General features: G+C 35.8%; 1 protein-coding gene across 1 annotated transcript; it reads left to right on the top strand.

The window, feature by feature from the left end:
- Positions 1–10,648: 10,648 nt before the first annotated feature.
- LOC108360257 (uncharacterized) lies at positions 10,649–11,518 on the top strand. Its single transcript, XM_017612469.1, has 3 exons — positions 10,649–10,881; positions 10,951–11,235; positions 11,327–11,518. The coding sequence occupies exons 1-3, from the start codon at positions 10,735–10,737 to the stop codon at positions 11,516–11,518; spliced, it is 624 nt and encodes a 207-aa protein (XP_017467958.1). The 5' UTR covers positions 10,649–10,734.
- The last annotated feature ends 1,347 nt before the right edge of the window (positions 11,519–12,865 follow it).

The following is a 12,865-nucleotide window of genomic DNA, read 5'->3' on the forward strand; positions in this document are numbered from 1 at the left end:
TACAAGGTAACCGACACCTTTCCTCAGCCGCCGTTGATTGCCCACCTAGTTACCTGGTTCAGGTAACCTTGACTTGAGTCAGATCAAAAAGGGTGTACAGAAATCGTACCTTAACCTAAAGTTCCCCATCGTCTACATAGGCGATAACCCGACAGCCCATTTTTCCCAGTTCGTCTAGAAGGTGGTTTACAACCGCAATCTAGAGCAGGGGAGAGGGAACACCACCTTGTGGAGTGCTCCTATTGACTCTGCACTGAGTGCAGACGACCACCACTCCGCCGCGACAGCTCTGTCACGAAGTGAGCGGTAGCTAAGCCTTATTAAGTAGGTTTAAACGCGAAATTGTTAATGGGTTGAAGGAATTTATCGCCCAGGCCATGTGACGATCACCCAGAAGATCGGAGAAGTACAAAATATCGCAAAGAAATACATTTGACTGTACTTCGTTGTACGAAGTACAATAGCGAAAAAAGAAGTACTGTACTTCCGAAAGAAGTACGGTTGGTCACATTAGTCATAGCCTTTACTAGACAGAGAACTGTCATTGAGTACGCTGATGTCTTCTTTAAAGAGCTTCCTGTGTTGCTGCCTACTTGCTACATTCGACTGGATGTTGCTCATTTTTTGAAGAATTATCGCGATTTATTGGATAAAGTCGGGAGGCCCGTGAGGCAATTTTATTTAGCTGGACTGGGAAAGCTCATAAGAGTCAAAAGCGCCAAGAGGCTGAGAAAATCATTCGAGCATTGCTTACCATTTCAAGTTCTGAAGGTTATGGACCCCAGTCTAATGGGGATGAATCAACTATTCAACACGAAAAGAAGTTCATGGAGACTTTATTAACAGATGAGGATTACGAATTTCAATCTCTCAAAGAATCTATTCTTATTGAGCGAGACGGAACTCCAGAGACTCAAGAGCCAGAAATTCAACCAACAGAAATGAGAACCCAACCAAGCGAGTGGTATAATTAGGTAACCATGTTGAATTCTGATGTTTTGAAAAAAATTGAGCAGAAACCTGGCAAACCTCGAAGTGCAAATGCTCATTTTTTCACTTGCTTTGCAGAAAAACTAATGGCTGATATAAAGTATTTACCATTATGGAGTTGTATAACTCGGAGTTATTTCCGTTACTGACGTAATACTGCTTCTAGCAGTCATATTGAGGTAGAGTTCAAGAACCTTCGTAGTCTTCTACTTCCTTCCAAAGGTTATAAATCTCCTATACATGCTAATGACTCCATTCAAGTGTATAGTACGCGTCTCAATGGATTGTCAAACATGAAGAGAGTAGAAATTGTAAAACAACATACTGCTGATCAACAGGCGACAGAAAATGCACCTCCGCCCTTCCAAAGCACAGAAAGCAATGAAGAACATGACAATAAAACTAATACAGAGGAGACAATAGCTTCAGATTCTTCTGAAGATATGGATATTAGTTCTAGTTCATCTGGATGATCGTAATGGACCCACTGAGATGTCCGGTAAGTTTCTATAATGCAAGCAGTCTGAAACCAGTGAAAAGTTTTATTTGTGTTTTTTTTTCAGAAATGTTTGGTTGCTATCCACGATGACGCCTACTGCTCATCCCCTCTGGATAGGAGCCATGTTACTAATCGGAAAATTTGCAAATTTTGTAGACAAGTTAATCCAGAGGAATTCTCAACTGATTCTGATACCCATCTCCATGAGCAAGGAACTGAGCATAGCAAAGTCGATGAGAGTCATGGATATGATGCACTATTCCCGTGTATCTTGAGTAATAATGATATTGATTACGCGTTCAATCAGAAGAAAAGTTCATCCATTGTACCATCGAATCAAAAAAAAATCCCGAGTAACAAGCGTATGACTTTTAGCCAAACAAATATAGCAGACAATATACTTGACTTCAGCCATTCAAGTCGTGAATTTGAAAACGCTGATGGTGATCAGTGCAGAATTAGTCAGTTCAAGGAGTGCGTCGCTTGCGTTGAGGAAACTGAAGATAATTATAAATGTGGGGTGAGTGATCATGTAATGAATTAGGAATATCGATCGAGATGAATGGTTCATCAATAAATGCAATTTTTAGTTCTGTAACTTTCCAATTCACCTTCGAGACTCCTGCTCAGTACTCTATCGCATTCAGCATCAAGTTAGCGACGTCCGAATCTGTTTCAGTTGTGAAAAGGATTTGGAGAAGGTCGCTCAATATCTAATTGGGGACCTCGATATGGACTTGACAATTGATCGAATGGATAAAACTAAATTAAAAACAAGTAAGAAAGTCTAAGTTCGGGCGGAGCCGAACATTAAATACCCAGCGCAATTATTAAATATATGTTTTCCACCTTTCCGAGAGCTACCGCTACACGATAAGCCGGGGTGTATAAATTTTAAGTAAATTAGCGTCCTTAAATTTCGAAATATTGCAGTTTCAAGCATTTCTGAAATATACCGTTATATGAAAAGCGGTCGTAATTTTAGTCCGATTTCAATAATTTTCAACGCTTTGCTTTTATGTGGCAAGCACAATAACCATACCGAGTTTGGTTCAAATTGCTAGAACGGTTAGCGAGATACATATATGTGATCATAAGTGGGCGGTGCCACGCCCATTTTCCAAAATTGTATCATAAGCGTATTTCTTGGTAAAAAATTGTTGCAACCATCAATTTTGAATAAATTAGCTTTATTATTTATTGATTTATCGAGGTTCTCGTATTTTTCCAAATTACCGTTATATGGGGTTATTTCGTGGTTATTGTCCGATTTTAAAAATTTTCGGCCATTTGGTATGTTGTAGCAGGACCAACAACTGTGCCAAGTTTGGAAGAAATTGGTGCAGCGGTTACCAAGATATACACATGTAACCATAAGTAGGCGTGGCTACGCCCATTTGCCAAAATTTTTTAATATTCTTATTTTTCGTCTAAAACTCATTGTAAATATCAATTTTGAGTGAATTATCTTCAGTAGTTACTAAAATATCGCAGTTTTCGTATTTCTGAAAATTACCGTTATATGGGAGGTAGGCGTGGTTATTGTCCGATTTTGCCCATTTTCAATACCATCCGTCCTACGCCCGAAAGAAGTGCACGTACCAAGTTTCGTTAAGATATCTCAATTTTTACTCGAGTTATCGTGTGCACAGACGGACGGACGGACGGACGGACGGACGGACGGACGGACAGACAGTCACCGCTTAATCGATTTCTCTTTTCATTCTGATCATTTATGTATACATTTGTCTATATCTATCTCGATTCGTTTTGCCTGTTACAAACAACCGTTATGTGAACAAAGTTATAATAGCCTTGTGCACAAGTGCGCTCGGGTATAATAAGCAACGATCGGACAAATTTTGAGAGTAATGCAATAAAACCAACAGATGAACTTACGTGTCCAGTCTGTAAACGCGCAGTGGGCTCTGCACACAAATTTTTAGTATGTATTATATACTAACTACACTGTAAATAAAATTTCAAGTTAGGAAATGACAAAAAAACGCCGAGACGCGTAAGCTTAATTTTGCCTCATAGAGTACGGTCCTGTATACCGTTTTTTAGATCAGGTTGCTTTCGCAAGATATTTGCATTTTGAATTTGCATTGTGAATAAAAAATTCAAACTTAAACAGTGAAACAATCTTAAAATAAAAGATCTTTCGTAAATTCTTTTGATTAATGTTAAAGCCTATTCTTGCACAAAAACATCAAGCTATCAACCGAATTATTATTAGAAAGGAATGTTACTAATTCACCTTGTATGAACTTTTAATGAAATCATATCGTTTAAAGTACAAAAGCGCGTATCAACAAAATGCGAAACCGCGTATCAAGACAACCGCGTATGTGAGGTTGCATAAATTATATTCTAGAGAGTGAAAACACTCATATTTCAAAATAGTTCTCTTTTTTTATAAAGCAACCGCATTTTTAGCTAGTATATTTCAGGACGAATGGATAAGTATTGAGCCAAGAGCTTGTGTGAGCAAATCTAATTTTAGGCAGCAAATGTCAGTTACACGGTTTTGCAGAATGACGATACGCGGTTTTGTACTTTAAACTACGATATGCATATTTGTGTGGAAATTATTACGCTTTTTCATGACATTTTACTTTATATCAATCAATTTTCCTCGTTGATAACTTGATGTTTTTGTAAAAGAATGGGCTTTAACACCAACAAAAAGAATTTACAAAAAAAATCTTTAATTTTTAAATTTTTCCCCTGTTAAAGTTTTCATATTTTTATTAACAATGCAAATATAGAATTAAAATATCTTGCGTTAATGACCTGATCTAGAAAAACGGTATACAGAACCGTAATCTACGACCCAAAATTAAGTTCACATGTTTGGCCGTTTTTGTGTCATTTTTGCTAACCAACTCTGTAGGTCATTTAACAAGTCTATAGTATATAAATTTTTTTTTAGAATTGTCATCTTCCAGTTCACGCCATTGATATATGCTCAATACCGGATGCTGAAGCGGACGAAGGTTTTAGACAGTTGAGAATTGGTCATATTTGTAGCAAATCGAAGACTTCTACGGTTACTGGTTCTCTTGTTACAGAAGCTAATACAAAATGTGCAATTTGTCAAAAATCTGGTAGTAAAATGAGCATTTGCATTGTACTTATGATTTGCTTTGTACCACTGGTTTATGTTGCATCATTCTGTACTAAACGTATGGATCACGACAATGTTTTTTGCAAAGATTATTCTTTTTTCGAAAATCAAGAGTTGTTTATTCGAGTTAAACTTACAAATCATTGAGCTTTCGCAGACTCGACTGCTCAGTGGGTCTGAGCAATATACCACTCGAACGACCACTGGGCTGGGCAGTTGCCCAAAAACAGTTTCCAGTTTTGGATACATGAATAGCGGAAAAATCCCCTATTATGAATTCGTACGGTGCACGTACAGCTGGAAAACTATCGATGGTTGTGGTCATCGATAGTTTCGATAGTCGATAGTCACAACCATCGATAGTATCGATACTATCTAAAGTGTCGACACTATCGATAGTACTTGATTAAAACAGTCTAAAAATTAAACATAACAACTCTTATTGAAAATGAGATCAGAATTGCTAAAATATGACGATAGGTGCACGATAAATGCTTGCATTCTGTTATTCTCTATTACGAATCGATGTTGTATGAAATTCACAATAAAAAGTGAACAAAAACCACGGCCATTCACAACAATACATCTGTCGGGCGTATGAAAACGATAATACGAGAACTGATTTCATACGATAGGAGGGTTTATCTTGTAAAATATTTTAAATATTTAAAAAAGATATGGTGTATGCAGATTTTTACTGTTAAGTGTACATTTCCAAACGTTGAGAAGTTATTTTTTTAAACCTAACCCCTCGTCCGGCCAGAGCCTGAATTACTAATTATATAAGATATAACCCCTATTCCCACATCATTGACAAAGTTCATCGTATGACTATTGCGCCTAAATCACAATCGGGTTATTCCCAGCGGTGTCGTATTGTTGTATGTCGTAAACTTTAAACGCCTAAAGCAAAAGTGGGTTCGCAAAGTACCATCAAAGTCATGTTATGAATTTTTGTAGTGTTAAAAAATAGTTGGTTGTTTCAAGGTCTCTAAACATTAATTTAGGCTTTTAAAGTATACACATACAACATACGACACCGTTGTGAATACCCCAATTGTTTCGTCGATATCGCGCACTCAATGCGTTGGTGTGCTTTATTAATTTTGCTTGCTGTCGCGTTCTCATCGTTAAGGCTCAGTTATGCATACTTTGCACTGCACTGTATAGCATGTAATTTTACGTATAAATAAAAAATCAACAGACTTTTACATATGAAATGCTGTGCGTTGGGTAACCGCTTACACGCAAATCTCATTTAACAGATTCCTTATTTGACAACTCTCATACAATGCCAAGTATGCATAACTGAACCTTTATAGCCCAGTCATGCATACTTAGCTTTGCATGAGAGTTGTCACATAAGAATATGTTAAACGGGCTTTGCGTGTAAAGCCCTGTATGCAGCTCTCAAGAAAACGGTCAAGAAAAAATTGCCATTATTTCGCGTGTGTGTCCAAGGAATTTTGACCTTTTTGATACCTAACAGCCTGTTGCCTCACTCTTTTCTCAAGAAATAATGGAACGGCATTTCTGTTGCAAACCTGGGTTGCCTTGTGCTCTTATTTCACAAAAAACTTTAGAAGACCGTAGTAGAAAGCGTAGTAAATTTCTTAAGAACTGCGTACTGCCTTAAGGAAATTTGACTCAAGAAAATTTCTTAGCCATTTCTTGTACGTCATTTGGAGTTAGAGGGGTTGTGTGTTAAAACAGAAAAATACTTGGAGTTATAAAAACTTTGGTTATGTAAGAGTTAAAAAAATAGTAACTGGCGAATTTTATGCTTTCTGAAATTAAAAAATTATACAACAGGCATGCAAATTTTTAAGCGCTGTTATAAATTTTTATCTGAAATTTATTTGTGTTTTTTGCTGTGATCTTAAATTTTAGTCATGGTAAAGAAAATCTTAAGAAGTGAGTTGTTTGACATTTGGAGAAGTGTTGCTGACTCTTCTAAAAGACAACAAGGTGTCCGTGATTATGTGATTAGTAAATTTAAAGAAATGTCTGATGAAAATGCTCGTTCCGAAGTAAATAAAGTAAATTAAATAAATGACTTTAGATTCGTAATCAGCAACCCAGAAAACCCCCAGATACCCAGTTACATAGATATCTACCGATTTTTTTTTTAATTTTCGTCCGTCATATTGGATCCGCCATTTTGAATTTTTGGTAAATGACTTTAGATATGTAATCATCGACCCAGAAAACCCCCAGATACCCAGTTTCATAGAAATCTACCGATTTTTTTTAATTTTCGTCCGCCATATTGGATCCCATTTTGAATTTTTGATAAGTGACTTCAGATTCGTAATCAGCGACCCAAAAATCCCCTAGGTAAGAAGTGGTGTAAAGATCCATCAACGAGTATTTGTTTAAATAGTTTCGTCCAGCTAGATTTGCGATCCGAACTACTGTGCGATGTGTGCTTGTTGGCGCATTTACATGGTATGAAGCCATATGAACTGTTGATACGTTAAAATAGAGGGACTACATGTTCTAATGAGGAATTCAATGATATCGAGTGGGATGCAAATAATAAATTTTTTCATATGAAAAGTTATGGGGAGATACTGTAAACATACTGTTGTGATACTGTTAAGCATATGAAATTATAGCAAGTTGAATTTTCATACATCTTCCCATAAAAAGTTTAACAGATGCAGAGATACCAAGGGGGGTTTTTCCCATTTTGATGCCTTTTTAATATAAAAACCCACCGAAAAGGAGGAAAGCGGCAACTCCGCCATTCACATACATGTCAAAAGTATGAATTTTAAAAATTAAAAACAATAAACAAACAAATTCAAAACAAAGAAATTCTTTGTACTAGAATTTTTTAAATTGAAGCCACTCACGTTTAGTGGACAATAAAAATACGAAGAACTATGATAACAAACTTACAACAAGACATTACAGAACATTTTAATGAGCTTTATATCACGTTTAAGTAAAAATAAGCCTATATTTTCCAAGCTGGCAAAGAAATGAAAATGTGTATTTTTTGTTGTTTACACAAAGACTTGCCAAATATACATATAAGTCAAAATTATAGAAGGCATGTATACTTCTCCCTTTCATTTTTTCATACAGTTTATGCTTCTTTCTGGCTTTTACAAAAATGCAGGGATACCGCACTTATTTCGGTACAATATGATCGTAATGTATTTTCAATTCGAAATCAAACAAAAACATCCCACGAAAATGTTTGCGATTTTAGAACCATTAGTGAATATTTGCAAACTACTGCAAATAATAGAGTGCCATATCTTACAAAGATCAGAGTATTAACGAAACAAACAAGCATTTTATGGCTTCATGTTTCCTTCAAACCGCATTGCTATTTTTTCTAACTTTTCCTTTTGTTTAGCGCTGTAACCTATTAAGTTATATCTTTTAATTTATACATGTGAACTATTTTCAATGAGCATTTTTTCATTTGCTCCAGAATTTTGGGTACATTTTCTTATAGTACCTCTCATTCTTTTTTATATTACATATATACACTCCGAAGTTCGGGATAGTATTTTGAATATACCAGCAATATATGTAAAAGTAGTGCCGGCTGCTGTAGAGCATTACGCAGAGCCTGAGTTCAAGCCCAGTTTTTCTAATAGTGGTTGCCCCTCTGTTGGTAATAGTAAACCTCCGAGTGTATTCTGTCATGGAAACAACTTCTCATTAAAATACAATTGCCGTTCGGAGTCGGCGTAAAACTGTCCTTTACTTTGTGTGACAAAATCACGCACGCCGCATATCGGAGGAGAAGCTAGGCCAAACACTAACATATTGTTCAAGCGATATACATATTCGTCGTTTAAAGTACAAAAGCGCGTATCGTGGTTCTGCAAAACCTCGGAACTGAAATTTGTGCCAAAAAAGATATTTGGTCATCGGAAGCTCCTGACATCAAGCCCTTAGCCATTTATAATAAAATATCGATATAATAAAATATCGACTTAGACATAAGGAGAGAAGATTATTAAGTTTAAAAGAGAGAACCGTTTTTAAAATTTAGGCAACCTCCCATACGAGGTTTTGCATTTCCTTGATGCGCGGTTTTGTGCTTTAAACGAAGATATGTAGAAGTATTGCATACATATTTTGGTGCCCATTCAAGTATAAAATCCACTGAGAAACGGAAGAAAACGGCATCCCTATGATTTCAACTTATGCCAAACGTTTCGTAAACAAGCAATTCTGAACAAAAAACTGTTTTTCCACAAAGATGTTTAAATGGAAGCATTACAAATATGGGAAAATAGCAATCCACAAGGCTTCATTGGCAGTAGGTCCTTTTTAAAGCACATTTAACAAAAAAATAAGCTTCGAGTTTCGAAGCAAGCACAAAAAAAAAATTTTTTTATTTGTTGTTTACAAAAAAAATATTGTCTAGTATACAAGTCAAAATTGTTAAATATATATCGCTTTCATTCATTTCTTCATAGAGTTGGTGCTTCTTTTATAGGAAAATTCATACGGCTTATGAACAGATTCATACCATGTAAATGCACCATGTAGCGTTCGGCAAATAACTTGTAACAAGTTTTTATATATTTTATGCATATATGTAATACTTCTATATTAGTAGTAAGCTAAAATCTCAATGTGCAAGCATTCCGAAATCAAAGCGAGACAGTCTAGTACTGTTTTTGTCAATGTATTGTGTACTTGAGTGCCGTTTTTGTAAATGTGTCGTGTACATGTTTATTTATAAACGTATGTGTTCCTTTTCTTTCGTACGTGTTTATTGATACATCTGTACTGTAGTGTTTTCGGACGGTACTAGCTCTTACTGCCAACATAGGAGTATTACATATATGATTTTATGTGTTTTACTTTCATGTTAAATGGATTAGCTTTTGAACATAAAAAAGTAAGAAAAACAGTCAAAAATAAATTAAAATTTTGTACATAATGATGAACTTATAAACTATTTATGGAGATAATTTAAATACGAATATAACCCTACAGAGTGCGTCTGTTATCTTAAACAATTGAAATTGAAAGGTTAGGTTTAATATAATAATGGTCCAACATTGAGAAATGCACATACACGCCCAATTTAAATACAGCTTAATTTGGTGGCATGGGCGTAGCCAGGTAGGGGCAGGGGGTGCTCGAGCCCCCCCTCCCCCCCCTAACTTTAAAATTTTCCTTATATATATATAAAATAGTATCCTGAAATGCCAGCTTTATAGGGTCGATCCCCCCCCCCCTAAATTTCATTCTGGCTACGCCGACGTTTGGTGGTGCGATTCAAATAATGAAACATTTTTCAACACAGTTATGTAGTTGCAAGTCTAATTCTGTAAATAGGTTTAAGCTTTAAATCATGTATAAATTAGTGTACTCTTTTACACATATGTATTTATCTTTGTAACGTTTGACAAATAAATTGTTGCATGGTTTCTTATATTATGTATTTTACTTTCGTATTACATATTAAATGGGTAAGCTTTTGAACATAAAATAATAAGGATAAAAGTCAAAAAGTAAATTGACATTTTTATGTAGTGATAAACTTATGAAATATGTATAAGAAAATTTAAATACCAGGTAAATGTGGATAGTTGAAGCCATCTGCTATGTGTTTTTCAGAAAACTAGAAAAATGTGTTTCATATTTTTATGTAAAGTAATGGTCAAATCTTATTCAGCCGTATTCTGCACTTCGACTCGAACCGAAATTTTCCCCGTTTGGCATTTTTGGTATTCTGCGTTCCGTTTCGTTTCGATCAATCTTCAAAATTTACGAATATACCTATTCTACATTTCGATCGTAGTTCCCACCCCTATGCTGTAATCCGTCGTAGATTCGATTTTGCTACGAATCGTAAAATTGGTATGCTGTAATCCGGAGACCATCTTCGAAATTCGTAATGTTTGTATGCCTGAATCCGACGTAGCTGTCATTTGTATGTATTTGTCGGAAATTTTCTACGAAGAGCAACTGGTGTAGAACGAAGCGAATTTTTTTTTAAATATCAATAAAATAAAGTGTGTAAAGGAAAAAATATGTAAGTTAAAGTGTAATAGAAAAACATGGATTATTGTTAAATATTTACAAAATTATCAGATCGAAGATTACAACAAATCGGTCGCAATACGAAAAAATGGTAGAATGCTTGACCGAAAGGCCGGACATTGTTCGCGGCTTTGCAAAAGGAGCAAAAGAGGATGTAGTGGAGTTTTGGGAAAGCGTCGCTCAGCAGCTAAACAGCTTAGGCCCACCGACAAAAGATGTATCCAGCTGGAAAAAGGTGCGGATAAAATTTTAAGAGCACAAAATTTATTTATCATTGCTTTCCTTATATCAAAACTATTTCTAGGTATGGCTCGATTATAAGTGCTACATTAAAAGAAAACTTTCTGCAAGTAAAGCAGAGACGAGGGCAACTGGTGGTGGACCCAACAGAATGCGTAATTTCAATGAGTTGGAGGAAAAAGTGATCGAGTTGACGGGTTTGCACTCTTCCACATCGGGGATCAATGGAGCTGTCTCTTTTGGTGTGGTAACAACACAGACGGTTACCCTACCGGTGGTGGAACCTGCGGCAGTCGTTCGTATGCCAACTGAGCCAGACAATGCCAATGTGCAGAGGCGTTCCCCTCCGGTAAAAAAAAGACACGACCACTTTGGTACAGGAGCAAATAAGTTTGCAACGAAGCTACTACCAAAAAAGTTTGGCGTTTTTGGAACGCCAGGCTGAGTCTGCAAACGAACTGGCAGATAACGTGCGACGCATGTACACAGTGCAAGAAAACATGCATGACATGAAGAAAGAAAAATTGCGTGAATTAAAGCGGCACAATATTGAAATGGAGGCCCTTAAAAGAAAGGAGCGTGATTTGCAGGAAAAATTACTGCGGATACAAGAAAGAAGCCAGCGAAAATGAATAGATACATTTTTTTTAAAGACCTTTTTAATTTTGAATTTAATTTAATTTTGCATTGAACTACTAATTTTTAATTTTTTTTTATTTAAAGATTATTGAATTTAAGACTATTAGATTTAATAATATAACTGAACTAAAGAAGTGAACTAACGTTTTTGATATCTGTATATATGTATAAACTATTAGATTTAAGAAAAGAACTGAACTAAAGAAATGAACTAAAGCTTGTGATATATGTATAAACCTATTAGATTTAAGAAAAGAACTGAACTAAAGAGATGAACTTACGCTTGTGATAACTGTATATACATATGTACAAACTATTAGCGTTAAGAAAACAAAGAACTGAATTTATTTTAAATTTTTTTTATAACAAATAAATATGAAGTACAAAGTTATGGGATTGTTTTCATTAGTTAGGTTAGGGATGCCCAAATCAGCACATATGTGTTGCGGGCGACTGCGCGTGCAAAGCTTTGCACAGCGGTGCTTGGCAAGCGCGGAAGCAAAAAGTTATCGGAAGGGGAAAACGAAGTCAACAGAATAGTGAGATTGTATGTGTGACAGTGATTGAAAATGAGTGTGCATTGTGCCATTTTCGTCCCTTTCGGCCGGCACCTTCAGCGCAATCGATTGATTTTCGGCACTATTTTTGCGTAACTCAATGCAACTAATAAATATTTCTTTCGGATCCGCAATTAAAAATATTTTTTTTACTTTTAATCGTACGTGTATAAACATAGAAACGCAATCAGAAGAATCTCGCTTCCACATTCTGCATATGCAACCCAGAAAACCCCCAGATACCCAGTTATATAGATATCTACCGATTTTTTTTTAATTTTCGTCCGTCATATTGGATCCGCCATTTTGAATTTTTGGTAAATGACTTTAGATATGTAATCATCGACCCAGAAAACCCCCAGATACCCAGTTTCATAGAAATCTACCGATTTTTTTTAATTTTCGTCCGCCATATTGGATCCCATTTTGAATTTTTGATAAGTGACTTCAGATTCGTAATCAGCGACCCAAAAATCCCCTAGGTAAGAAGTGGTGTAAAGATCCATCAACGAGTATTTGTTTAAATAGTTTCGTCCAGCTAGATTTGCGATCCGAACTACTGTGCGATGTGTGCTTGTTGGCGCATTTACATGGTATGAAGCCATGATTCAATTATTAAAGGTTTTGTAAGTAGCTTTTTTCTAAAATTTGGCACTCCCACCCACAGGGATGGTTTTTGGAAGCAGAAGAAAAAGGGGAAGAATTCAATCACACTTCCTAAAATGGGAGCTAAATTCTATAAAAACGTGTGGATAATAGTGAATGGTGGTATTTTAAAACAAA

This window comes from Rhagoletis zephyria, unplaced genomic scaffold, assembly GCF_001687245.7.
Source record: "Rhagoletis zephyria isolate East Lansing unplaced genomic scaffold, Rhagoletis_zephyria_1.1 Rzeph_scaffold_00547, whole genome shotgun sequence".
NCBI classification, from domain to species: Eukaryota; Metazoa; Arthropoda; class Insecta; order Diptera; family Tephritidae; genus Rhagoletis; species Rhagoletis zephyria.

Excerpts from the sequence above, each read along its gene's own strand:
- LOC108360257 (XM_017612469.1), top strand. The coding sequence starts at position 10,735 with ATGGTAGAATGCTTGACCGAAAGGCCGGACATTGTTCGCGGCTTTGCA. Across the intron at positions 10,882-10,950 it reads ATGTATCCAGCTGGAAAAAG|GTATGGCTCGATTATAAGTG; the intron begins GTGCGGATAAAA and ends AACTATTTCTAG. Across the intron at positions 11,236-11,326 it reads TGCAGAGGCGTTCCCCTCCG|GCTGAGTCTGCAAACGAACT; the intron begins GTAAAAAAAAGA and ends TTGGAACGCCAG.